The sequence below is a fragment of the Mustela erminea genome, chromosome 13, assembly GCF_009829155.1.
Source record: "Mustela erminea isolate mMusErm1 chromosome 13, mMusErm1.Pri, whole genome shotgun sequence".
Taxonomy (NCBI): domain Eukaryota; kingdom Metazoa; phylum Chordata; class Mammalia; order Carnivora; family Mustelidae; genus Mustela; species Mustela erminea.
Window position 1 is genome coordinate 60658797 of NC_045626.1, and position 26327 is coordinate 60685123.

Consider the following 26327-nt stretch of genomic DNA (forward strand, 5'->3'; position numbering starts at 1 on the left):
GTGCTTGCCCATGGTCTAATTAATTAATTAATCAGCTAATTAATTAATTAATTAAAAACCCAGTCTTTTTCACTGGGGACAAAAAAAAATTTTCATAATGTATTAACCATCTTAGCAATCTAAAATTCTGAAGGTATAACTCTGTAACTTTGCTACGTTTACAAATGTAAAGATTTCTATGTTGAAATAACCTATAAAATATATTTACAGAAATAATGTAAAACAATTATAGGAATCAAGTATACAATTTTAAAGTTATATAAAAGAGAGTTACAGATTCCCATCCTAACTTTTATTTTTGAAGGTTATAAATCTAGCTATCTTTCATATATAAGAGGGATTATGTCTCATTCTCCATTATAGCCTCAGCACTTTCCTAGCACAGGATAATGCACCTAACATGCACTTACTGATTCACTGACTTTAGAGACAGAGAGCATGCACACACAAGTGGCAGGGAGAGAGGAAGAGAGAATATCAAACAGACTCTGTGTTGAATGCAGAGCCCAATGCGGGGCTGGATCCCACAATGCTTAAATCATGACCTGAGCCAAAACCAAGAGTCGGATACTTAACCAACTGTGTCACCCAGGGCACTCCCCATAGGCATTTAAATGTTTACTACTAATGAAGAAACCATTAAGACAGTAAGAAAATAATCTTCACGGAAAATTAATTAGCAGAAAATAAAGAAGGTGGGTGGAAGTAATTCATATAAAAAAGAGCAGTGGAGAAAATAAAAGCAAAGTAGGAAGATCCATTCATTATAAATCTCTCCTTACAGCAAAAGTTGTAATGGTTGTTCTACAATAAAACCTAACAAAGATTTATTCAGTTAAGAGACAATTTATCATCACTCCTTACCTAAGCTTTCTCGGTGTACTTCAAGTAAAAAGCCATCATGAAAATCTGGTTCACAGGCACATGGAACAGGTTTAGAACGAAAACGTTGGTTTCGAAAATGTAAACATAAAGTAAAGGTTGAACAAACTTGTCCTGGTAAAGGCTCAGGTTCTTGTAGATGTTCCAAGAAAGCTTTTCCACCCAAAACCTGAAGGTAAAGATACCTCCGTGTTGGATCAATATTAGCTGTAAAGTGTAGCAATATATATGAGGAAACTGCCAAATAACTTAAGGAATGTGATCAAGACAATAGGAAATAATAACTTAACAGAAATAAAACCAAAGACTAAATAAAGAAAAAGAGTAACAAATTTACTCTGTACCAGGACCATTTACAACCAGGGAAGAAAACAAACATAATATAATATCTTTATCTGAGTTTATATATATCCTGGCTACTTTTTCCCAGCTAGAAAGGAGTCAGAACCAAGGCTTAAGAAACTTTCACTTTTTAGTTGCTTATCCAACCCTCCTTTACTGCCACAAACGAACTCAGACAAGTATAAACTCAGCAAGTGTACTTGTTAGGTAACTAGCATTTTAAAAAGCAAGGCTGTATAATGTTTGTAAAATAAATTATTAGAACAGAAGAAACAGGTGATGCTGTTTTTGTTTCCATTCTACGATACATTAAATCTTCTGACATACACACTTCACGCAAAATAGAATCTCAGTTTTTTTTTTTTTTTTTGGTAATTAACCACAAAAATGTTAAGTATTTCATTTGGGAAAGAAGTAATGTTTACTATCAAATACCAAACACAGCACATCAATATGTAATACTGGGCAAAACAAAAATCAATGTTAAAAAGAAATATACATACTTTTTTTTAACAACGTTGATTGTCTATCAGTAAAACAAACAGGTTGTTTTGGAGAGGAAGGTAGTTCTTGATCAACACTGTCCTAGAAAAGCAGGAAAAAAATTGAAAACAAATTAGAAAACAAAAATTAAAGCTAAGCAAGGAAATGTCAACAATGGGACTAAGAAGTAAATAAAAATAGATAGGATAAAGCCCCCTCAAGGAAACTCTTATTTTCTCAGCATAATTAAAATAATGAAAAGCCTGCAAAAAAAAGATGATGTGACTGGTCACACCTAAAATCTAATAAGGAATTTAACTGTCTTCAATGTCCACAGAACGCAAAAAACAAATCCTTAACATCTTAAACAAGGTTAAACTTTTTCTAAGCCTAATATGACATTTGGCTTATGATTATGAACTGATTATAATAAGGGAATGACATTCACACAGCAAAAGCTGTTACTGGGTCAATTTTTAAACAAATGGGTTTATAAACCTCAAAAACCAAAAAAGGAGGCTGTATTAAAATACTTATTCCCCAGTGTATTACGTAGTCCATCCAATTTTTACATTATATTACCCAGGCATTATTAGGTCACAGTGTCTCATTATTGCCTCATTTTCAAAAGAAGGCCTACTTACTAATTTGTGCACTGAGGCTATCATCCCACTACTGACCTATTTGTATAAAGAGATTTGAAGGTTCTTACACAATTATTTTCTTAAAGAAATGGATAATTTGTTGATCATAGAGAATGGACTTCCAAAAGAATGTGTTTATTTTAAAAATATGCCTAATCTTAAAAAAAATTATAGAATACTAGTGAAAAAGAACTGGGTTATGGTGAACTAATTTAACTGAAATATATACACTTAAAATTATAGACCTAGAGAATAACAACAGAAAATTCTGTCATTTTAGAGAGAAAAATATAGTATGTAACTCCAATCTCTCTGATAAATAATCCTACTTGCAACAGTCAAGGGTAGAGTTAGCTTATCCTTGAAGTAAGGATATTACTAAACAAAAATGGTCTTGTTTTAAAGTGATTTGACTAAAAAGAAACCCCAAATATGGACCTTATAAGCAGCACTAAGCATGGGAACAAACTCAAAATTTTTCCCTTAACAGATTACTCACAGTAACAAAATTAAGTTCTTTCATCACATCATCAATGATTCCCCGACGTCTAAGGGCTTTGATCAAATCTTCTGTTGATAACTGTTGTTGATCTGGTGCCAATTCTTCCCTTATTGTCTCAGCGAGGATTTCCCTTATTCTGCCATGGACATCCATCTATGTGGAAAACTCGCATTACAATTTACATTCATGAAGCCATCAAACATTGCCAATTAACTAATTTCTTTCTAAAACACCCAAGGGGGGAAAAAAAAGAGGGAAAGTGGATAGACAAAATTCAGGAAGGCTTCTCAAGCTAATAGTAAACGTAACATTGTCACTAGAAGTCAATGAGAATAAAGGCAAGACTTTTTAAAAGAAAAAAAATTTTAGGATGAATTTTTTTTTTTTGGTACAAATTCTAGAAATAATTTCTGCTGGTTATTTACGTACTACCTTTGTTACCCTTTCCCCACAAGTAACACTCAACAAAAAAAGACCTTTTGAAAGAGGGTAGTATGATCAGGAGACCACAGACTTGGAGCAGGAAATCAAGAGAATGAATTTCAGCCTTGAACTTATTAGAGGTGACACTGAGTCAACTTTTTTACCCTTTATGAATCTGGAAAAAGTAGTGCCCTACCCAGATTACTGTGAGGCTTAGGTAAAAGATGCTAAACACTTACCACAAAGCCTTACATACAGGGGCACAATGAACGGTAGCTTTTATTACTTCAGCTTACTGCATTCAGCCAAGCACCTGAACAATGTCCTTGAACTCCCCACTATCACAAACACTTTCATTACAAGACTTTTAGTAACTTCCCTTTCGTGACTTAAGAACTGCTGATTTGGTTCAACTTCAAAGACACAAGTTTCATCCTTAAAGTAATTCTAATTGCTGAGTTCTGAATATCCACCTGCTCCAAACACAACTTGTACTGGATCGGATACCCAGTAACCGCAGGATGAATGCTCCGGCGGCACAGCTGTGCTCTCTCTCTGCCGCGTTCCGTCACCTCAAACTCTCACCAGCACCTGTCCGCATTGTTCTCTTTCACCAAGGCTAGGAAGCAGCCCTGGGCTGCGACCCCGGACCCCGTCCAGCCCGCGCTCTGTGCCCCAGAGCCTGCGCTCGCGTCCCACGCAAACATGCGCCGCCGTCGACCGGATCTCGGGACGCCAGGCTGGGCGCTCAGGACCAAAGGCGGCCAGAGAGGCCCCCGGTGGCCCGGCGCCCGCGGCCCTCACCTTGCTCAGCTGCTGGTGGATGAGCTGCTTCAGCTCCGAGGCTTTCTCCGGAGGCAGCGACATCTTTGGGGCCGGCACCTCACCGCGCTTCTCCCCGCTTCGGGCGCGCCCCAGCCAGCCCCGGAATGCCAGTCGCGGCTGAGGAGAGCCGGCGCGCCTGCTTGGCCTCACGCAGCTCCCGCGGGGGCGCGACGCCGCGTCAGGACCGGGGCTGGGTGGGAGCCGAAGCAGCGGCGGCGCTCAACTGTTGCTTTCAAACGGCGCGGACTACCAGGGCTCGGGCTGCCCCCCTTCCTGCCTGATCGCCTCCGCCTGCCGCATCCCTCTCTGGGGGTCCGCAACCCGCGAGCTCAGCGCTCCCCACCGTCCTGCCCTGCCAGCGTCTCCGCAGGCACTGCCCGTCCCCATCTTTCCTCCGGTCGCGGGCCCTTTGCGCCCTGCGGACGGGCAGAGATGTGGACGGACCCTTTAGGACCCCACGCCGAGCGCCTCGGCGGACCCCGCCCCGCCCCGCCCCGCCCCCGTCGCTAGGGACTCTGGGGACTCCAACGCACCTGCGCGGCGCGGCGTTCGCGGTTTCGCTTTTCCGGACCTTCGTTTCTGCCGGCGCCGAGCTCGCCCGGTTCTCCCACATCTGTGCGACCATGTTCGTTCCCTGCGGAGAATCGGTCCCCGACCTCGCGGGCTACACCTTCCTAATGGTGAGTCCCCGCTTTCGCGAGCACCGCGTGCCGGGCTTGGAGTGCTTCCCCTCGAGAGGTTTCTGAGGTGGCTCGCCACCGCGAGTCCAGGTGTTTCACCAGCCCTGGGACAGAGGGCGGTCTTTGCTTCTGTCTCAGGTTTGCAGCCTGCACTGCAGACAGGTGGTCGCTGGATGCGGCGCTATCACCATACGTTTCTGAGACTGGGGCTTGTAGTCTTCGTTGACTGTGAAACGTAATGTGTTTGGTTGTTTCAGGTAACGTTGTGCATAGGTACGGGCCATTTTCTTTTCATTATATCTTAGAAAATCTTTCTTCAGCTAGTAGCAGAGCCAGTCGTAAGCTTGCAACACTTGGTCACTAACTAGGAAACTACAAGTGAGGTAATAAAAGTTATCCTCGTCAGCAGCTAACATAACGGTTTTACTGCTCCTAAAATTGCCCATATTCCGTCACTGTTTCAATAAAGATTGTGTAATGTAAAAATATCAAATAAGACTAGGTCTTTGTCCTCAGGAGGTGTGCAGTCTAGTTGGAAACACACGTAAACCAGTAAGGGCAATAAATGCAAGGATAGTACTTTGAAAAGGGTACAGAAGAACCCTAGGACTTATTGGGAGGGGGAGGGACACAAGGACCTGTTAAAAGTTTTATGTGTGGAATCCGGGGGCGGGGCAAGGGGGGGAACCTCATAGACACAGAGAACAAATTGATGGTTGTCAGAGGCGGGTGAGGACAGGGGCTGCTTGAAATGAAATAAAGACAGGGAAAAGGTACAAATCCCCAGTTATAAATAAGTCTTGGGTGTCAATTGTAGGGCGTGGTGTCTATACTAAACAATACTGTATTGTGTGTATTTGAACCTTGCTAAGAGAGTAGATCTTAAAAGTTCTCATTACAAGAAAAATTTGTATCTGGTTGATTAATGTTAAGTAAACCTATTGTGGTAATCTTTTCACAATATATACATGTATCAAATTGTGTTATATACCTAAGACTGATAAAAATGTTAATGTCAGTCATATCTCAGTTTTTTAAGTGATGGTAATCACTTTTGGGCAATTTTCACCTTAATGGTGTATTCAAGAAATGTGAATGAATATTAAAATTAGTGTATGATAAGGTATTGAAAAGGGAAATTTTATGTAATTTCAAAATATCTCCCTGAAAAATATTTATTTATCACAAAAGGGAAAGGTATCCTTGCAGGAGATGAAACATGTAAGTACTATATATTCCCATGTTTACTTTGGAGTAGAGACTTGACATCAGAGTGAGGCAAAATTGAGTCCCTGATGTCAGGAAGTTATCTTAGGACAAGGAGAAGGGGGTGTGGGCGTGCTCTGAGAACTGGTACAACCTGCATGGGGTCTTAGGCTCATTCTCTCAGGTAAGGATATCAGGGTCTTGCCTGTTCATAGGCTGCAACCATATCAGTGGACCTTGAGTCCAGACTTCTGCAGAGACTGCTAGTAAGATACCTGGCAGAAGAGAAAGATTTGTAGGGAAAGTAATGTCCAAAGAATTATTGGTGGTAACCTTGACAGCAATAGACTGGTGAAGGAAGGGAAGCCATATTGGAGTAGTTTGAATAAGTGGAAGAAGGGATGGAGACTTGTATATGTACGTATTTGTTGATCAATTCAGAAAAAAAGTTCCTGGTTGCCTGGGTGGCTCAGTTGGTTAAGCAACTGCCTTCAGCTCAGGTTATGATCCCAGAGTCCTGGGATCGAGTCCCACATCGGGCTCCCAGCTCCGCGGGGAGTCTGCTTCTCCCTCTGACCTTCTCCTCTCTCATGCTCTCGCTCTCTCTTACTTTGTCTCTCTCAGATAAATGAATAAAATCTTAAAAAGAAAGAAAGTTCCTGCTTATGTTTTAGTGGACAGCTGAGGAATTTTGAGTTCAAAGAGACACCAAGAAGTGAGGTGGTAGCTAGGGGAATATGTGGGATCAAAGGGAGGGTATTTCAGAAGAAAAGATTACAACATGTGTGTATATGCTGATGGGAAGAATCCAATAGTGAAGAAAAGGTGGATGATGCAGGAGAGTGAGGGTCTAACTAAAGTAGGAAAATCCTTGAGAAGAGGAAAGGGAATTACAAGAGAAAACCAGGAGATTAATAGATGAGAACAATGAGAAGTGGGAGATCACCCTGAGGGACCCAGAGAAACAAGATGGAGGGGGAAAAAAGCAATTGCTAGAAGAATGCAAAAGAAGAGCTACATTAAAGAGATACTTTGGAAATAGAATCAATGAAAATCAGATGAGTATTAGATGTGGCTGGTAAGAGAAAAGGAAGAAGTTTCTTGAGTTAGGTAATTAAATGAGTAATTGTTGCTCTTTTCAAAAATACAAAATGTGAGGACAAGTTTAGGCAGAAGTTTAGTTTTGTACATGTTGAATATGCATTGCCTATGAGATACCCATGTGGAGATACACATTAGGATCTGAAGTTTGGATAAATATTTTGGGCTATAGATAGAGATTTGACAGTTGGACTCTTTGAAGTCATGAGGATAAATATCCATGTGTGTTTAATGTGAAAAAATGCTGACCCCAACCTTTAGGCACTAACAAAGCAGATGGAAAGATGACCCAAGAGGACTTTACACTTGCCTTCCCACTGCTTGAAGTGTTCTTTTCCCTGGTCTTTTTGTGGCTGTCTTCCTTACATCTTTCAGGTCCATAATTAACTGGTCAGCTAAAGTAATTCTTTTCTTGATCACCCTATTTAAAATTGCAACCAACCACATACATACGAATACTCTCACTTATTTTTTCTCCATAGCAGTTACAACTGTATATAGACATGCCTCAGAGATATCGGGGGTTTGGTTTCAAACCACAGCAGTACAGTGGAATACCGCAATAAAGCAAGTCTAATGAATTTTTTGGTTTCCCAGTACATGTGAAAATTACCTTTATACTGTAGTCTTAAGTTTGCAATAGCATTCAGTCTAAAAATACAATGTGCATACCTTAATTTTAAGATACTTTATTGCTACAGAATGCTGACCATCATCTGAGCTTTCAGTAAGTCACAGTCAATGATTGCAGATCAAATAATAACAAATATAATAGTGAAAAAGTTTGAAGTATTGAGAGATTTACCAAAATGTAACAGACACAAAGTGAGCAAATGCTGTTGGGAAAATGGTGCTAATAGACTTCCTTGAATGAGGGTTGCCACAAACCTTCAATTTGTAAAAAAAAAAAAAAAAAAAAAAACCACACACATTATCTGTGAAGCTCAATAAAGGGAAGCCTGCCCCTATTTCACTATTTTATTACATTAAACCACTCCGTCACTTGAATGGAACTTCTACGAGGGCAGGAACTTTTGTCAGTTTGTCTTACTGCGTTCCTAGTGCCTAGAGCAATGATAGACATGTGGTAGGTGTTCCACAAATGTTAGATCAGTAGTCTCAAAAGTAGAGGAAGCCCCGCTGACACCTCAGTGGCAGCTAATGAGTCTCCACAGCTATGACGTACCTGAGCATAACCATCCAAAGGCAGTCCTGTGATTAGTGTCTTCTGTTTAAACTTTTAAAAATGCTGGTAATTCAATGACTTAATGAACATTTTTGTGTTTTTATTATTTCAGCCAGCAGTATCTGTTGGAAATGTTGGCCAGCTTGCAATGGATTTGATTATTTCGACACTAAATATGTGTAAGATCGGTTACTTCTATACTGATTGTCTTGTTCCAATGGTTGGAAACAATCCATATGCAACTGCAGAAGAAAATTCAACAGAACTCAGTATAAATGCTGAAAGTATGTAAGACTTAAGCCTGTTTTATTCTGTTCTAAGGGAGAATGGTTTTAAATTAGAGCTAGATTCTACAGATACTGTTTCATAGCAAATGTGTACTCAGTGCCAGCTTTGTGCAGAATTTATGACCTGGTCACGTCCTGTTCTCTCACATCTGGTTCTTAGCCTTTTCGAAATAGCAACTCCTATGATGACCATACTTCTTTAACTAGAATTTGAGGTTATTGGATTGTTTTTGGTTTTTTTTAGCATTTTTTTTCCCTTCTTTTATCCTCAGTTTTAATTTCTGTCTTTCTGGCAAGTATAAACACCACTAATACCAAGAAAGGGGGAAAAGAAATCCACCAGGTTCAGTTTATATGTTTAACATGCGCTACCTTACTTTAGCCTCATAGTCATCCTTTCATATTATTATAGAATCCATAATAATGTAATGTCAATAAGGCTCAGAGAGATTGAGTTGCCTAATACTACTAGTAGGTGTAGGCTTTTCCTATGCCATAAATCACACAGTTCCTCATTGGACTATCAAGCTTGATTAATTGGGGAACACAGTTGATATTGCACTGACCATTGTGTTTGTAATGTGGTACTACTCTTAGCTAGGAGGGGAAAGCCATTCATCATGAAGCACAGGAGTATCCACTAGCTTTGTCGGCAAGCTGCTCTGTTGGTTGCTCAGTTTTCTGTTTACAATTTTAAGGTGAAAGCCACAGGTGCTAGAGTAGTATGAAAGACCACCGATGGGCTAAAAGACAAATGAAGAGCCTTCCTTTTTTTTTGGTCCATCTTATTAATGGTGCCACTAGCTTGCAATAAGGAAATAAACTTACAAAAAGTAACCATAAGGGGCATCTGGGTGGCTCAGTCAGTTAAGTGGCTGCCTTCAGCTCGGGTCATAATCTCAGGGTCCTGGGATTGAGTCCCATGTTGGGCTCCCTGCTCAGTAGGGAGCCTACTTCTCCCTCTGCCTGCTGCTCTCCCTGCTTGTGTCCTCTCTCTCTCTCACACAAATAAATAAAATATTTTTTAAAAAGAAGTCCTTAATATTAAAATTCCTGCAGGAATGATGGCTCTGTTAACACAAGACTGAATTTCAGTTACTGCCTTAAAGGATAAAGGGAGTGTAAATGGTAGAACTAGAATTTATGTTTTCCACTAATGATAACAACTGTCATTTTATTGAGTATTTCCTATGAGCTGAACACTGTGTGTTTAAATATATTAATTCATTTAATCCTCACAGCTACTCTTTGGGTAGTTTTTTTTTTTTTTTTTAAAGATTTTATTTATTTATTTGACAGAGATCACAAGGAGGCATAGAGGCATAGAGGCATAGAGGCAGGCAGAGAGAGAGAGGAGGAAGCAGGCTCCCCGCCAAGCAGAGAGCCCGATGTGGGACTCCATCCCAGGACCCTGAGATCATGACCTGAGCCGAAGGCAGTGGCTTAACCCACTGAGCCACCCAGGCGCCCCTCTTTGGGTAGTTTTATTGATGAGGAAACCATTGCACAGAGAAGTTAAGGTCACATGACTAATAATTGGTGTAAGTGAGATTCTAAGCAAGGCTCTGGCCCCCTTAAGCACAACACCACTCTGCTAATACACTTTCACTCTAGTAGAACACCCACTGGGTTTTCGCTGACATAAACATGCATCAAGTCAGTTGGGTAAAGTCCTTTAATCCACTTTATTATTAAGATGAGGTATTTTAAAATAAATTATAAACATCATGACATTCTATCTTCAGGTATGCGTCTTTTAAGAACAATTTCTTGTATAGCTAAAATGCCATCACGTTTAACAAAATTAGCAATTTCTTAGTGTCTTCATATACCCTATCATATTCCCATTGTTCCAGTGTACCCCAAAATGTCCTTTTTTTAAAATATTTTATTTACTTATTTGACAGAGGGAGAGATCACAAGTAGGCAGAGAGGCAGAGAGGCTGATGCTGAGCAGAGAGCCTGATGCTGGGCTCAATCCCAGGACCCTGAGATCATGACCTGAGCTGAAGGCAGATGCTTTAACCCACTGATCCACCCAGGTGCCCCCCAAAAGATCCTTTAAAGTTAGTTTGTCTAAGCAAAGACCTATAGTAGTCATTTGATTATTGTGCCTCTGGAATTTCTTTTACTCTAGAGCAGTCTCTTCTTTTCATTTCCCCTTCTTCATGAAACTGACTTATTGAGGAAGAAACTGGACCCATTGTCTTATAGGACATCTCACTTGCTACATTTGATTATTTGTCATTTGACTTGTCATTTGACTTGTACCTGCATATCTGTTCCTCTCGTCTCTGTATTTTCTGTAACAGTACTTAGATCCAAAGGCTTCATTAGATAAAAGCTAAATATTTTGCACCAGAATACATGAAAGGTGATGTTGGTTTCATATTTTATCACTTCAGCAAAGTAATGGGAAGCAGGATCTTAAAAAAGATAAGCATGATGCACTGATGGAGAACATGAGTGTTGCCATTATAGGAGCTGGTGTATCTTAACATTTTACCCATTCCCTAAAGATACATCTCTTCCTAGTAGGTCTGTTGAATTGCAGTGGATGTGTATGTCAGAGATAGATTACAGGCCTGAATGGCCCACATCTCAGTCTCTTTCCCCTAAATTTGTGCTCTTTTCCCTAGTTCCAAACTTTCTTCTCTTGCCTCCTTTGTCCTGAACATAACTGGTAGTCACTAGACTTGCTGATGCACCATAGCCCCTAGTCACACCATACAAGATACTCCCCAAACAAGATACTCCCCAAAAGACCTAAAACTGGAAGGACATGAACTACCAAAGGATTTGCTGAAGGCTGGGTTATTTACTGTAACTAAGAGCTTACTCTTCAGCACAGGAGCCTAATCATGCTTCCAAGAGACTCCATATTTCATTCTTGGTTCATTTCAGAGCTTCTTGTTTTTGGGCAGGGATATGTTAAACATCAGCAAAGTAGGCCCTTTCTAGAATGTGATGAAGGTTATGGATCCTTTTCCCAGAAGAAGAGCACACACATTGACTCACAGAAAATTTTACATTTATTTTGCATGTTCTCTTTCAGAAACTCCTTTTGCTGTTCTCTAACAGAAGAGGGGAGAATATCAGAAACTAAAAACATTCTTAAGAATGATTTTATTTGTCATAATGCCAGAAGTTTCCAGAGGAATACTTCTCTGGTTTTGCAGTCAGAGAAGAAGAATAATTTTTGATATTTTCTTACAGTTATCTTGTCAGGCACGCCTGTGTGGCTCAATCCATTAAACATCTGACTCTTGATTGCAGCTCAGATCTTGATCTCAGGGTTGTGAGATCAAGCCCCACACTGGGTTCTGTACTGGGCATGGAGCTTGCTCAAGGTTTGTTTTCTCTCTTTGGCCCCAACCTATAAAAAAATAAAAATAAAATACATAAACCATTAACTCGACAGAAATGAATCTGTTCTGTAGAATAAAGGTCACAGATGCATTTTAAGGTACTATTAAAATGTTTTAACTGAATGATATAGTTCATATGTTTTATATTTAATTATTGAAAATGTTAGGTTTAAAAGTTCTTACAATTCAATTTTAGTTTTTATGTTAGTAATTTTATTTGTATGACTCCATCATTTTAAGTATCTTATTTCATTTTTTTGTCTTTGTAGTATATGCATTGCCTTCGAAGAAGCTGGTGGCTCTTCAGTTAAGATCCATTTTTATTAAGGTTAGTGTATTTGTCATTTTAAAGTGATCAAATTTAAGTATAATGAGAAAATACTAAGTATTATTGAGAATGAAGATTCAAAACTCAGTTCTGCTCTTTTTACTGTATGTACAATTAAGAAAAGTGTGGTTCTATAGAGAATATTACAAAATTTCAGAGGTGTTACCATTGTTTTATGATTATATTGAAAGGACTTGGGACATACAGGGTAGGTCTTATGTATTCTCTTCAGGTAGCATTGGTGAAAACATTTAAACATAGGAATATTTTCGGTTTACTCTATTTGTGTTGCATTTCAACCAGTGGCATATACATTTAAATTACGTATGTGTCAGAATAAATTCTGAATCTTCTTTTCCTCTTCCACTGCTACCACTATTTTTCAAACCACTGCTACACGTTCCCACAAATACCTAATATTCTATTTGTAAATAGCACCACCAATGATCTTCTAAACCTAAATCAAACACATCACTTCTCTCTTCAAACCCTCTGGTGGCTTCCTGTTTGATTCCCAGTGAACTCACAGCCCTTACTTTGGCTTATCCTGGTTCTACCTCTGTCCTGGTGCAGTACCCACTAGCTACATGTAGCTATTTAAATTTTGATTCATAAGCTAGAAGTAAATAAAATTAAAAACTAGTTTCTCCTTTACACTAGTTACATTTGAAGTTTCCATAGTAACATGTGGCGAGCAGCTGCCATAAAGAGCTCTTCTGTTATTACAGAGCGTTCTCCTGGACAGCTGCTCAACCTGGTCTAACTTAGAGCTCATTGCCTCTTTCCCTCTTGCACTCAGCCATACTAGCTGCTCTGTTGTTCAGACAGATTAAGCTCACTCCTGTCCCAGAGTCTTTACATTGTTTTTCCTGCCTGGAATACTTTTCCCCTAGATAGCTAAATGGCTCACTTCCTTCAGTCCTTGCTTAAATGTTACCTCATCAGAAATGCCTTCCCTGACCACCCTTTCTGTGGTCTTATCCTGGGGTGGTTTTCTTCACAGCTTCTCACTACTTGGCATATCATATATTTATCATTTACAACTAGTATAAAGTGAGTTTTCTGAGAGAAGTGACAATGTGTCATTCACTCTTATATCCCCACCTTCCAGAATAGTGCCTAGCATGTAGAGAAGCACTTGGTCAATACTGGTTAAGTGGATTAAATACCATCTTTTGGGAGGTCAGAAATATGTCAGCATTCCATAGGCTCTCCCCCATGCTGCATCCATTTAAATGGAATCTTATGGTATGTACTTTATGTCTAGCTTCCTTTACTAAACATTCTACTCGTGAGGTCTATCCATGTTTTTCCAAGGAGAGGTAGTTCATTCTCATTTCTGTGGGATTCTGTTATATAAATAAACCATGATTTATCCATTGTACTATTAATGGAACATGAGATTTTTTTCCAGTTTGAGATGACTGTGAATAATGCTATGATTATTTTAATATTTACATTAGAATCACTCTTTACTTTTTTTAGTTAATAACATACTCAAAATTTTACAGTGAGAGTTGGTATTATTTCTACATTATGCCATGCGTGTGGCTTTTTCTGTTCTCAAAACTTGGGTAAGTTCAAGAATTAAGATGGGGAGAAAAGCAATTAAGATAGACAAAAATTTCTAAGTGAAATTTTTGGTAGGTGGAAATAGTGATTTCAAAATACCAAATATTTATTGAACATGGATTTTTTTTGCACCAATATGGCTATAAGTAATATATATACACACACCTATGAACGTAAATATATACATATATAAATATACATGTATATATATGCGTGTGTGTGTATATATATACGTACATATATATACCATATATATACACATACACACACACACATATACCTGATGAAGGTAGGTACTAACATCCTCATTTTACAAATGAGGAAAACTGAAACACGGGAAGTTTAAGTATTTTCCCTGAGACACATGGTCTGTGTAGGAGGTAAAGCCAGCATTCTAGACCAGGCAGCTCTACTCCAGAGCCTACTTCTCTTAATCATACTGTACCACCTTACTATTTTAAAAGCTAGCTATTTCTTATCTGCATTTTAAATTCTGTTCATATTTTATTAACAGTCTGTGAAGAGTTTTCATAAAGTGAGTGTTTCTCCCCAAAATTTCATAACCCACTTTCCAGATTAACCAGCTGTTAACATCTTGCCATACCTGCTTTTTCTACTCTGTTTCCATGTGCATGCACAGTTTCCTTCTGCCAAAGGATCCAAAAGTAGGCTACTGATGTCATCATATTTTACCCAAAAATACTTCACCATGCATCTTTCAAGAATAAGGACATTCTCGGGTGCCTGGTTGTCTCATTGGATTAAGCCTCTGCCTTCAGCTCAGGTCGTGGTCTCGGGGTCCTGGGATCGAGCCCCACATTGGGCTCTCTGCTCAGCAGGGAGCCTGCTTCCCCCCTCTCTCTGCCTGCCTCTCTGCTTACTTGTGATCTCTCTCTGTCAAATAAATAAAATCTTTAAAAAAAAAAAAAGAATAAGGACATTCTCTTTCACAATCACAGCAGCATTCTCTAAGAAAATCAGCATTTAATGAATTATTCAGTAGTATCATAAGACATAGTCAAATTTCCCAAGTTGTCCCTAAAATATTCTTCAAATCTGGATCCAATCAAGTTTCACATGTTACATTCGGCTATAATATCTTTTTAGTTGGTAGCCATTGATGTAGAAGTGGCCTTTTTCTGTTCTTCATAATACTGACGCCTTTGAGGATCAGTGCCAGATATTCGGCATCCTAGGTTCACCTGATTATTTTCTAGTTATGTTCCGTTAAGAAATTTCTAGCAAGAACATCTCATAGATGTCCATGTGATAGTTTTTAAGTAATTATTACTCAAGTAGAGAACTGAGAAATTTTCCTTTACCAGTCAGAATAGAATTTTTTTGAAATCTAGATTCCTCATGATTTATTTAATTATAAAGATACAATAAAAAATTCATTGCTCTGCATCCCTCGTCTTGTCTTTAAGGACAGTAAGTGAATCTGAAAATAATTACAATTTTATATATATGAATTATTTATCATCACATAAGGTCAATAAAATATTTTAAAGGATACTCTTATTATATGCTAAGATCTAACTTTTAAACTTTCTTTTTATTCTTTTAATGATATATGAAGTATAAATCAAAACCATTCTGTGAAAAACTGCTTTCCTGGGTGAAAAGTAGTAACTGTGCCAAAGTCATTGTTCTTTCAAGCAGTCATTCATATCACCGGAATGATCTACAGCTTCGCAGGTATGTTTTTGCCTTTGAAAAATTTTGTTATGTTTTACACTGTATTATTATGGTGTCTCTATTGAAAAGCTAAAATAAGTTTTTAAAACCATGTATATCTTTACCTCCCCTCTCTGGAATTTAGATAGAACAAAGTCAAGAGATAGGAGAGAGTATGGTTAGGTAGTCCTATGATTGGGACCCAAGGAAGGCTTTGGTATAAAGATAGAGATGGTTCTGGAACTGTGCTTAGATTGTTTGGTATTGTCTGTGGCGACATCACAGAGCTCAGCTGATGAAGAAAAAAAGAGAAAGGGTACCTAAGATTTACTGGATGATAATTTTTTGGAAGACTGGATTCACATTTCTATTTATTTCGCCATCCCAGAAGCCCAGGCATGTCAGACTGAACTCCTAGCTAAATAGAAGGCAAAATATCCAAGAAATAGATTTATTTCATTATTTCATTTTCATTTATGCACCAAAAAATCATGATGAAGGAAACATTAGCCAAGACTAGCCTTTCAAAATTGGAGCTAATTTTTAGTAATATCATGATAGATACAACACATCTAGGAATCTCACAAAAAGCTTCATGGCCAGAAGGGAGCAGAGCTGTGGGAAATAGGTTATCTTCATGATGGCCTTGCCTTAGTTAAAATTGGCCTGTCTTTATACTCTCTCCTCTAAGTATGTAAATAGCAAGCCAGAGCAGTATTTTTACATGTTATTCTTCTGTAGACTGCTGAAACTTGTGCTTTGCTTTAGCAACAGACTATAGAGAGAACAAACATTTGCTTAAAAAACTTGCCTTAATGTTCATATTTTTTGGTGGGTTTTTAGAAAGTTAATTATATGTTTGCTTCCAGTACTCCCTTCAGGTACCTACTCACACCTTGTGTGCAAAAAAGTATTCAAACTAAAATAACGAGCCTTAACTGGGAAGAAATGGAAAAAAGCCCATGCATTCCTGAAATAAATGATTCTGAGTTTTGTATTCGTATTCCTGGAGGAGGTATCACAAAAACACTCTATGATGAAGGGTGAGTTTGTTTGTTCATTTGTTCCCCATCTTATTTAAAAATTAAGAGGAGTACCTGGCTGGCTCAGTCAGAAGGGCATGTGACTCTTGATCTCAGGGTAGTGAGTTTATTAAATACCCACATTGGGCATGGAGCCTACTTTAAAAAAAAAAAGTGAAAGTAAGATAAGTGGGAGAGTGTGTTGGATTCTATTGGAACTTTGAAAATATCTTTATAAAATAGGTACTCTTACATTCAGGGGAAAGATTGAAATTTAGTCTTAGGAGAATTGGTTCCTAAAATACCAAATTTAATGTTTTATAATGTGCAGCATGTTAAGGACCTGAAACTTACTCTCTGCAACCTCTACAATCAGTCTTTTTTTAAATTATGGTAAAATATATGAAACATTAAAACATTAATGTAACTGTTTTTAAGTGTACAGTTAATTGCCATTTATGAATTCACAGTGTTGTATATCAATCACCAACTATCTGCTTTCAGATCTTTGTCATTGTTCTAAACAGAGCATCTACGTTTATCCAATAACAACTCCTATTTAGTTCAAAATCCATACTAAGGTCTTCACCTTCATTTCTGATTTTAGTAATTTGAGTCTTTTTTTCTTCTCAATTTTCTTGATCTTTTCAAATAACCAACTTTTGGTTTTATTGATTTTTCTCTTCTTTTTCTGTTCTCTATTTTATTTATCTCCACTCTAATCTTCATTATTTCCTTTCTTCTGCTAACTCCAGATTTAGTTTGCTTTTATTTTTGTAGATCCTAAGCGTAAACTCGGGTTATTAATCTGTGAAATTTCTTTTTTAAAATGTGCATTTGTAGCTCTTACTTTCCCTCTTAATCTGCCTTAGCTGCATCTCCTAAGTTCAGCATGTTGTTTTCATTTTCATTCACCCCTAAATTTTCTAATTTACCTTGTGATTTTTTCTTTGACCAATTAGTTGTTGGATATTGTGTTGTTTAATTTCCACATATTTGTGAATTTTCCAGTTTTTCTTCTGTTATTGATTCTAGGATCATCCTGTTGTGATCAAAAAAGACATTTTGTGTGATTTTAATCTTTTTCATTTATCAGGTGTTCTTTTGTGCCCTACCAAAGGTCTGTCCTGGAGAATGTTCTGTGTGCACTTGAGAAAAATGTGTATTCTGCTTTTGAGGAGTATTCTGTATGTATCTGTTAGGTCTTAAACAGTGTTGTGTACGTCTTCTCTTTCCTTCTCAGTCTGCATGTAGGTTGTTGGAGTCTCCAGTCATTACTGTAGCACTGTATGTAGTTCTCCCTTCAGTTCTCTCAGTGTTTGCTTCATAATTTGGGGGTTCCTGCTTTGTGAATATGTCTTTATATTTGATATGTCTTCTTGATGAATTGGCTCTTTCATCAATATATAATGGCCTTCTTGGTCTTTCATAACAGTTCTTGAAGTCTATTTTTTCTGATATTTGTATAGCCATGCTGCTCTCTTGGTTACTATTTATATGGAATATCTTTTTCCATCTCTTCACTTTCAAACTGTGTGTATCCTTATATTCAAAGTAAGTCTCTTGTAGACAGTGCATAGTTGGATCATGTTTTTTAATCCATTCTGCCAATCTGTCTTTTGATTAGAGAATTTAATCCCATTTGCATTAAAGGTAATTAGTGATGAAGGACTTACATTTTGCTCTTTGTTTTCTATATATCTTATAGCTTTTTTTATTCTTCATTTGCTGCTTTGCAGCCTTCTTTTGTGCTTAGTTGATTTTTTATAGTGAGCTCTTTTGAGTCTCTTCACATTTTCTTTTGTGTATGTTCTATAGATACTTTCTTTGTGGTTTCCATGGTGATTGCATATAACATTCTAAAGTTGTAACAGTCTAATTTGAGTTGATACCAATTTAACTTCAACTGCACACAAAAACTACTCCCATACACACTGCCTCCCCCAACCCATTGTGATACTGTTGTCACAAATCATATCTTTATATATTATGTGCCCAATAACAGATTTATGGTTGTTTTTGTGCATTTTTCTTTTAAATACTCTGCAGTCACTCTTGATTAGTCTTTGGGAATCATGAACTTCTAGAAGGCAAGTGAAAGTAAAGGTGGAAATTAGAAAGAGGTCTTTTTTTTCTTTTAGCCTCTTTTTCATAAATTGATTTGTATGACTTACATGATGACCCAGCCGGCCATCAGATTTATAGACACTTACACTGTCCCTATTTTTGCCTGCCCTTAGCTTTCTGTCTCATACGACCCGAGGCTAAGTTTGGGGCTAACCAGAAGGCCATGCTGTGTGCTTCAACTCCCTCTGACTCTTCCTTGCTGGGAGTTGATGTACCTGGTGGGTTCATGGATGACAGAGCCAACGGTTATGAAGAGGGGGAGGACAGCATTTAGTGGTCTTAGGAAAGAGGAGCAGGAGTGTCTGGCTCCTGATGTCTTTCCAGTTTAGAAAAGGCACTGGGCCAGGTAGGGACCACAGGAGCTGAAGCCCGCCTGCCCTTGTCTCTTTTTTCCCCTCGGTTCTGTGTTACAAGAGTTGCTGGAGACCGTTTCAGATGATTATTTAATTTGTAAATATTGTACAAATTTTTGTACAAAATTGTACAAAGCTCATAGTCTACTCCCTGCTCTCCCATGAGGAGAGATGAATGAACAGCATCTTTTTGTGCTGTCAGTGGTGGCTTTAGAGAAGCTTTAGAGGTGGCTTTAGAGAGATAACCTAGAAGAAATTTAAATATATCTGTGCCATCATTGCTCGAAGTCAACCAATAAATCTGCCTCCTTACTTAACATAATACATATCGGAGTGTAAACCTAGCCTTACCAAATAGAACGACTGATTTGCTTGCCCTAAAATCTACATTGTGACTTTTGCATGACCCGAAGAAGTCATAATAGTAACACAAGTAGTAGTCATAGTAATAACTAGTTAAGGTCCTGGCACTGTTCTGTGCACTTTATGTGTATTAAATTACTTAATTCTCCTCTAATAAGCTCATAGGTATGTATTGCTGTTAACCACATGTTATGAATAAGAAAACTAAAGAGCAACAAGATGAAATAAGTGCTAAAAGCCATGTGGGTAATCTGTGGCAGAGCCAGGAGTCAAACGTAGACATCTGGCCCCAGATCCTGCACTTCTAACCACTTCATTCTGGAGCTAGCATTCATGGTTCACAATCACGTGAGCTTTATTCTTTGTCTAAAAGGTGAACTTGTTCCTTGTTATTTATAATTACTTTTGCCACTGCTCCTTTCCAAAATATTCAAGACTTCTCAGAAAGGATACAGGCATTTCAGGTTGTTTTCCCGGTACAGCTTGTTTTGTCTGTCTCTGGCCATACTTGTGTACCATTTCAGCTTTCTCTTTTTCTCTGAAAACCTACTCTATTCCTATTAAAACCATCATTCCTTCCCATTTTTTTTCCTAGTCTGTCATTTCTGTTTTTACTTCTTTTCCTCTCTAGCACATTCCGCATAGTATAAAATATCACTTCAAGTATTCTTTTGGTGGAGGCCCTGGCTACGTAACCATCCTCTGCACCTGCCCTACAGACCACCAGCTAGCTTTCAGTCCTCTTCTTGCTTCATTCAGGCCACATCACATAGTAGCTTAGACTGCTGTTAGTCTGATTGGACTGCCATAACAAAATACCGTCAGCGGGGTTGGTTAAACAACAAGTTTATTTGCTCACAGTTCTGGAGGCTAGAAGCCTGAGATCGGGGAGCCAGCATGGTTGCATTCTGGTGAGGGCCCTCTTCATGGCTTGCAGAGGGCTACCTTCTGGCCATATCCTCACATGACAGAGAGAGACCTCTCATTTCTTTCCTCCTTATAAGACCACAGTACTGTCAGATTAGGTCCTTCAACTTATGACTTGTTTAATCCTAATTACCTGCACAGATCTTTCTCCAGATATAGTTGCATTGGGGGTTAGGGCTTCAGTTTTGGAGGGACATGGGTTTGGTCTGTAGCAGCTGCTATCAGGATCTTTTGAGCGATTCCCCCTGCTTCTTCCTCACTCACTCTGTTCCATCTCGAGTGTTGTTAGAATTAAAATTCAAGACTGATCACAACATCCCCTGAGTAAAGTGCATCAGCAGTTTTACTTGCTGTGTGCAGAATCTGGGTCATACTCCCCATATAAGGCCCTGCAGGATTTCCTTGCCTGGCTCATTCCTTGGTGCCCTGGACTCCAACTAAATGACTAGGAGCCAGTTTCCTAAAAGCTGTCTCATTCTTCCTTCCCTTGTCTGGTGTACTTTTCTCTCTTATCTACCTTGCAAAAACTAACCCCGTTTCCAAGAGTCACCTCACAGAGCACTCCTTGTGCCCTCCCTTGCTTCTCCCTTCTGCACAAGGACTCTTTGTATTCCCACAGCTCTCTGCTCCTTCACGCTGACTTGTTAGTTCTTTACAAATCAGATTTGCCATCTTGCCATCAACAACTAGAAATTGGGCAAAATTAATGAAACAACTTTTTCAGGCATTGGATAGCAAACAGCACACAGTTGTGGTCCCTGAGAGAAGACAAGTAAGTCCTACAGTGGCCCCTGCTTTCTCCTTACAGATACTTTGTGGACTACAGCACAAAGAAGGGGAGGGAACCTGAGCAGAGTGGTCTTGCTGAGTTGAGAAGGCAGATATCGTGATTGAGGAATGCTGGGACACCTAGAATGAACAAGGCAGAGAACCAGAAAAGGGCTATTCAAGAAGAGCCTTAGGGGTCTCCCTGAGTCTTTGTCAGAATTCTGAGTCACGTGTGTAGGGCAAAACTCCATGAGACCAAAGAATAACTTCTGGGTAGGTGTAACCTTGCTCACAAAGTTAGTGATGATAGCAAAATATTATAAAAGTTAGACGCACTCATCATAGAACATTTGGAAAATGTAGAATAGTCCAAAGAAATAATATTTATAATACACAGCTTTATCACCCAGAAGTAACTACCATTACTAATTTTTCACTTGTTCTCTTCCCAACTCCTTTAAAATATACTTGAATTGAATGTGTGTGTACCTGCAAGATAAGTCTAACTTAAACTTTAGAGTTCATCCTATTTAAAAATGTTTCTCACAAAATCAGTTTTAATTTTCTAATGCAAATCTTTCATTTATAATCAAACCCATGTTTAATGTTCAGTGCAATTATACATTCACTGCAATAAAGAATTTTTGAAATTGAGAAAACTATTTTTGCTAAATTATTTGTAACATATATATTTGCCTTCCCATTATGAGAACAAATATATATTCTGATCTCTGGAAAAGATAATATTTGTTACCCTAATGATAGGTGGTAGCAATGGTGTGGCTGACCTGAAATCTCTCATATTTAATTGGAATCAAAGTACATTTATAATTTAATATGGATGTATTTCATGTGCTAGATTTTAATGTCACAGAGAGTAATAAAATTAGCCACTCTCCACTTTCCATTTTTACAGAGAGCACCAGAGGGTGGTATTAAAACTATCATGCTACTCTTCATGTTACAAACTGGTAGTGGAAGCATTGTAAATTCAAGACCTACCCCTGCATTTTTTAACTTAGAGGCTTGAAAATGAAGGCACAGCAAGGGAAGCTAGCCTCTCTCTAAGCAGGAGCCATTTCTCAGGCTACCAGAGCATGAATGTTTAGGAACTAGAATCTTCTGAGTCATCATGGCTCACAGTGCTACCATACAAAGCTCAAGAGTCCTAAAGATATTTGAGGATTACAAAGTGAGATGATGTAACTAGTGCTAACAACTTCAGATTTCCTATATTTATTTATTTTAGGGAGAGAGGGAGCATGCAAGCCGGGGTGAGGGGCAGAGGAAAGGGGAGAGAGAGAATCCCAAGCAAACTCCACCCTCAGTGTGGAGTCCAGTGTGAAGCGTAATCTCACGACCCTGAGATCCTGACCCGGACTGAAATCAAGAGTTGAACACTTAACTGAGTAAGCCACCAGAGCACCCTGGCCAATTTTTGATATTTAGAGACTGAGATGCAGTGGTAGGCTCTCCTGTACATCTGAGACTTCTGAACCTACTTCTCAGAGTCTTCTCCACATCTGAAATCCCCTGCTTAGAAACCCAACTCACCTTTATTTCTGTCGCTGTCTGTCAGTGAGAACACATTTTCCTCATAGTCCTTGGTTTTAGAGTATTAGAAATAATTTTTGCTTTTTTTGGCAAACAGGAAGCTTTTTGCATTTATTTATCTCCATCTCATCACTAGCTTAAGGCATTTATAGCTACAGTTAAGAGACCAAAAGACCTTCCAAAAGACCTAGGTTCAAGTCCCACCTCTGTTACTGCATAGAGAACTTTGAGTATGTTAACTACATTTCAAACCCTTTAAACTTCAGTTACTTTATTATAATAGCTAGCACATACATGGTACTGACTATGTATTGGGCACTGTTTTAACCACTTTGCCTCCACTGCCTCCTTTATACCTCACAGCAACTTGTGAGGGAAGTTCTGTTGTGTTCCCTCTTTTACAAATGATACACACTGAAGCTCTGATTAAGGAACTTGCTCAACATGTCTGGTAAGTGACAGAGCTAGAATTTGAATCCTGGCATTCTGTCCATGTTCCCATTATCCCAAACTGATTCAGTTATAAAATGGAGATAATTATAACTTCCTCAAGAATTGTTGTAGGGATAGAACTATAAAATATGCAGATAGTGCTTAGCACATAATAATCACTTAGTAGATGGAATCTGTAAGAAGTAATAGTAAAGGGGCACCTGGGTGGCTCTGTTGGTTAAGTGTCTGCCTTCAGCTCAGGTCTTGATCTTGAGGTCCTGGGATCTAGCCCCGTCTTAGGCTCCCTGATCAGTGGGGGCCTCCTCCCTCTCTCTGTACCGTCCCTCATATTCCCCTTGCTATCTCTTTCTCTCAAATAAATAAATATCCTTAAAAAAAAAAAAGTAATAGTAAATTTTTTCCCTTTATTCAGTTCCACAGTTTTCTCTCACTGCTTTAGGTTATTAGTAACAAGGGTATTATTTTCTTTCAATCTCCCTGCAGTGGTGCTTCTGAAAATCACTATCTTCTACAGCAGATTTAGGAAGTAGAACATACTTCGGTGGGGACAATTTTTCATGCAGGCTTATATGAGACACAAGATGCCCAATGTGGGCATTAAATGGCTTCTAGTCCTGTCCCACAAATAGCATATATCTGGAGCAAAGGGGAATAAATAAGTAATCTTATTAGAAGTCTTCCAGAAATCTTCTCCTTGCCTAAAACCTGGCAGATTGTCTTAGCTATAAAAATAGACACAGATAGAATCAGCATCTTGTATCCATAGAAGAATACTTAATTATCCTCTGTATTTGTTGCAGCTGTTCTAAAGAAATTGCAATGGTGATTCTGCTGAAATTTGTTTCAGAAGGAGACAATATCCCAGATGCATTAGGTCTTGTTGAGTATCTTAACGAATGGCTTCAGATACTCAAACCATGTGTAAGTTTTACTATACCTTAAGCCTCTGATTTCTGTATATATTTATAAACATTTTTATTCTATATAAGTAGACCAAATAAGTGAGAATTTGTTAAGTATAGATACATCTTTATATAAAATTTAGTTTAGTTGAACTTTTGAAAAGAGAAGAGCGCATTTAACCATCCAGTTGTCTACAGTTGTTTCATTAACACTGATTTTCCAGAAAGGAAAACCTTAAGTACTTTATTGTGTTAATTGTTCATGTTGCATTAATTAAACTAGGCACATTCTTAGAAGAATAAACAAATGTCTTTAGAATTCAGGACTTTTTTTTTAAAGGAAAGTGAAACCTGTTTATGTGAGCAATACTATAACTATTGAATATGCATTATAATTAAAATACTATTCTATATTACGACATAAAAGCATCACACCCAGGGAAATCAGTTAGCTTTTAGGCATAATAGAAGTACTATAATGATATGATAGATACTTTTTTATTCATGGTTTTGCTAGGAACAAATTGATATAAATCACAGAGCACTGATTTTTTTTATTATTATTATTCAACCCCTGTTCCTTTCAAATATGATTTTACTTGATAGACTCCATAGCCTTTCTGGCATATCTTTATGATTTGGAACTTAAAGAAATTTATCTTCAGTTAACATAAAAAGAAAAAACCAGAAATATATTGCTTTGTTTTTCCTTACAGTAAAACTCAGCTAAAAATGCCAGAACCAAAAAGAACAAAAACTAAAAAAAAAAAAAAAAAAACAAAAACACTAGAGAAGGGAGAGTATTATGCTACTTAACTGCTAAAAGGGAATTTGGTGGTAAAATTGAAGGATTAAAGTATTTTGTTCTTTATTTACAGTGTGATGACCCCACAGCATCTGCCTTGCGGTGGAAAATGCCAAGTTCGTGGAGATTACTCTTTGGCAGTGGTCTTCCTCCTGCACTTTTTTGACCTTTTTTCAGTTTTATACCTTATGTCCCAAGATACTTATTACCAACACAACTATTAACTATATAGAAAGCTACATTATGTAAGAATGTATTAGAAAATAAATCTTTACTTTTCACAAAAAAAAATCTCAAAGAAAATGGATTAACAAAAAAGTTGTTTTGCCATGCTTTTCACTATACACAACAAATGTAAATTTTGTACAATAAAAATTTCCTAAGTAATTTGTCTGAAATACATTTTTTTTAAACTCAGACTTTTATATTAGTTTCCTGTTTCTGCTCTAATAAATTACCACAAACTTAGTGATTTAGAACAACACAGTTTATATCCTGCAGTTCTGGAAGTCAGAAGTCCAAAAAATAGAAGAATACTTAATAATTCTCTGTATCTGTTGTAACTGTTCTAAAGAAATCCCAGTGGTGGTTCTACTGAAATTTATATTATATATTAATTATATTATAATATAATTATAATATATAATTATATTATATATTAATTTATATCACTCATTAGGTCTTGTTGAGGATTTTTTTTTTTTTAAAGATTTACTTGTTTAAAATTTTTAGAGAGAGAGAGTGTGAGTGAGGGGAGGGACAAAGAGTGTGGGAAAGAGAGAATCCCCAAGCAGACTCCCTTCTCAGTGTGGACCCTGATGCATGGCTTAATCCCAGTATCACGAGATCATGACCTGAGCCAAAATCAAGAGCTGGCAGTTTAACAAACTGAGCCACCCAAGTGCCAGGCTAGAGTATCTTGATGAATGGCTTCAGATAATCCACTGGGCTAAAATAAAATCTCTAGAAACCAATACCAAGGAAATGGGGATCTATTGATTATATGACAATTGAAAATTTCTTAAGGAAGCGCAATGATCAAGACAACAGTGAATGAACAAAATGAGAGAATATCAAGAGACACTAAGAACCACATAGAATTCTGAAAATTTTACTAGAGGGGTTCAACAGATTTGATTGAGCAGAAGAAAGAATTGGCGATTCTGATCATTGAAATTGTCAAAGGAATAAAAAGAAAAAATAATGAAGGAACATGGAGCAAGCCTAAGGGACCTATAAAATAGCACAAAGTGGACCAATATATGCATTATGAGAGTCACAGAAGGAGAAAAGAGTGAGAATGAGACAAAACATATTTGAAGAAGGGCTGAAAATTTCCCTAATCTGAGGAAGGAAATGGACATTCAAATTTTGAGAAGCTCAAAGGATTCCAAATAGAATGAACCCAAACAGCCCCACATCGAAGACTATAGTAAACAAACAAACAAAACAAAAACAACCTCAAAAATAGAGGACAGAGAATCTTGAAAAGCAACAGGAAAAATGACTCCTATTCAAGTGAGCCCCCACAAGATAATGAGTGGATA

At 38.0% G+C, this 26327-nt stretch overlaps 2 protein-coding genes across 7 annotated transcripts in view; one reads left to right on the forward strand and one right to left on the reverse strand.

Moving 5' to 3' along the window:
- Positions 1-4346, reverse strand: part of CEP76 (centrosomal protein 76) — a 34379-nt gene extending 30033 nt beyond the window's left edge. For 2 of the 4 annotated variants that reach the window (XM_032310343.1, XM_032310342.1), the window contains exons 1-4: positions 4081-4345; positions 2851-3006; positions 1728-1809; positions 865-1089 (exon numbers count right to left, since the gene is read on the reverse strand). In XM_032310343.1, coding sequence (XP_032166234.1) covers positions 865-1089; positions 1728-1809; positions 2851-3006; positions 4081-4143 — 526 coding nt within the window. In that variant the 5' untranslated portion in view covers positions 4144-4345. Of the gene's footprint in view, positions 1-864; positions 1090-1727; positions 1810-2850; positions 3007-3749; positions 4056-4080 lie in introns of those variants that run through there. The other 2 variants (XM_032310345.1, XM_032310344.1) reach the window with 2 other exon arrangements.
- A 178-nt stretch (positions 4347-4524) lies between these two features.
- On the forward strand, positions 4525-25167 carry PSMG2 (proteasome assembly chaperone 2). Of its 3 annotated transcripts, XM_032310346.1 has the most exons (8): positions 4582-4781; positions 8387-8558; positions 12199-12257; positions 15409-15527; positions 16376-16549; positions 21023-21070; positions 23874-23994; positions 24854-25167. In XM_032310346.1, exons 1-8 carry the CDS (start codon positions 4725-4727, stop codon positions 24944-24946), a joined length of 843 nt encoding a protein of 280 aa, XP_032166237.1. In that variant the 5' UTR covers positions 4582-4724; the 3' UTR covers positions 24947-25167. The 3 variants fall into 3 exon arrangements, with proteins under 3 accessions (XP_032166239.1, XP_032166237.1, XP_032166238.1); XM_032310348.1 differs by lacking the exon at positions 24854-25167 and having other exon boundaries at positions 4525-4781; positions 20962-21070; positions 23874-23983; XM_032310347.1 differs by lacking the exon at positions 21023-21070 and having other exon boundaries at positions 4584-4781.
- Positions 25168-26327: the final 1160 nt, after the last annotated feature.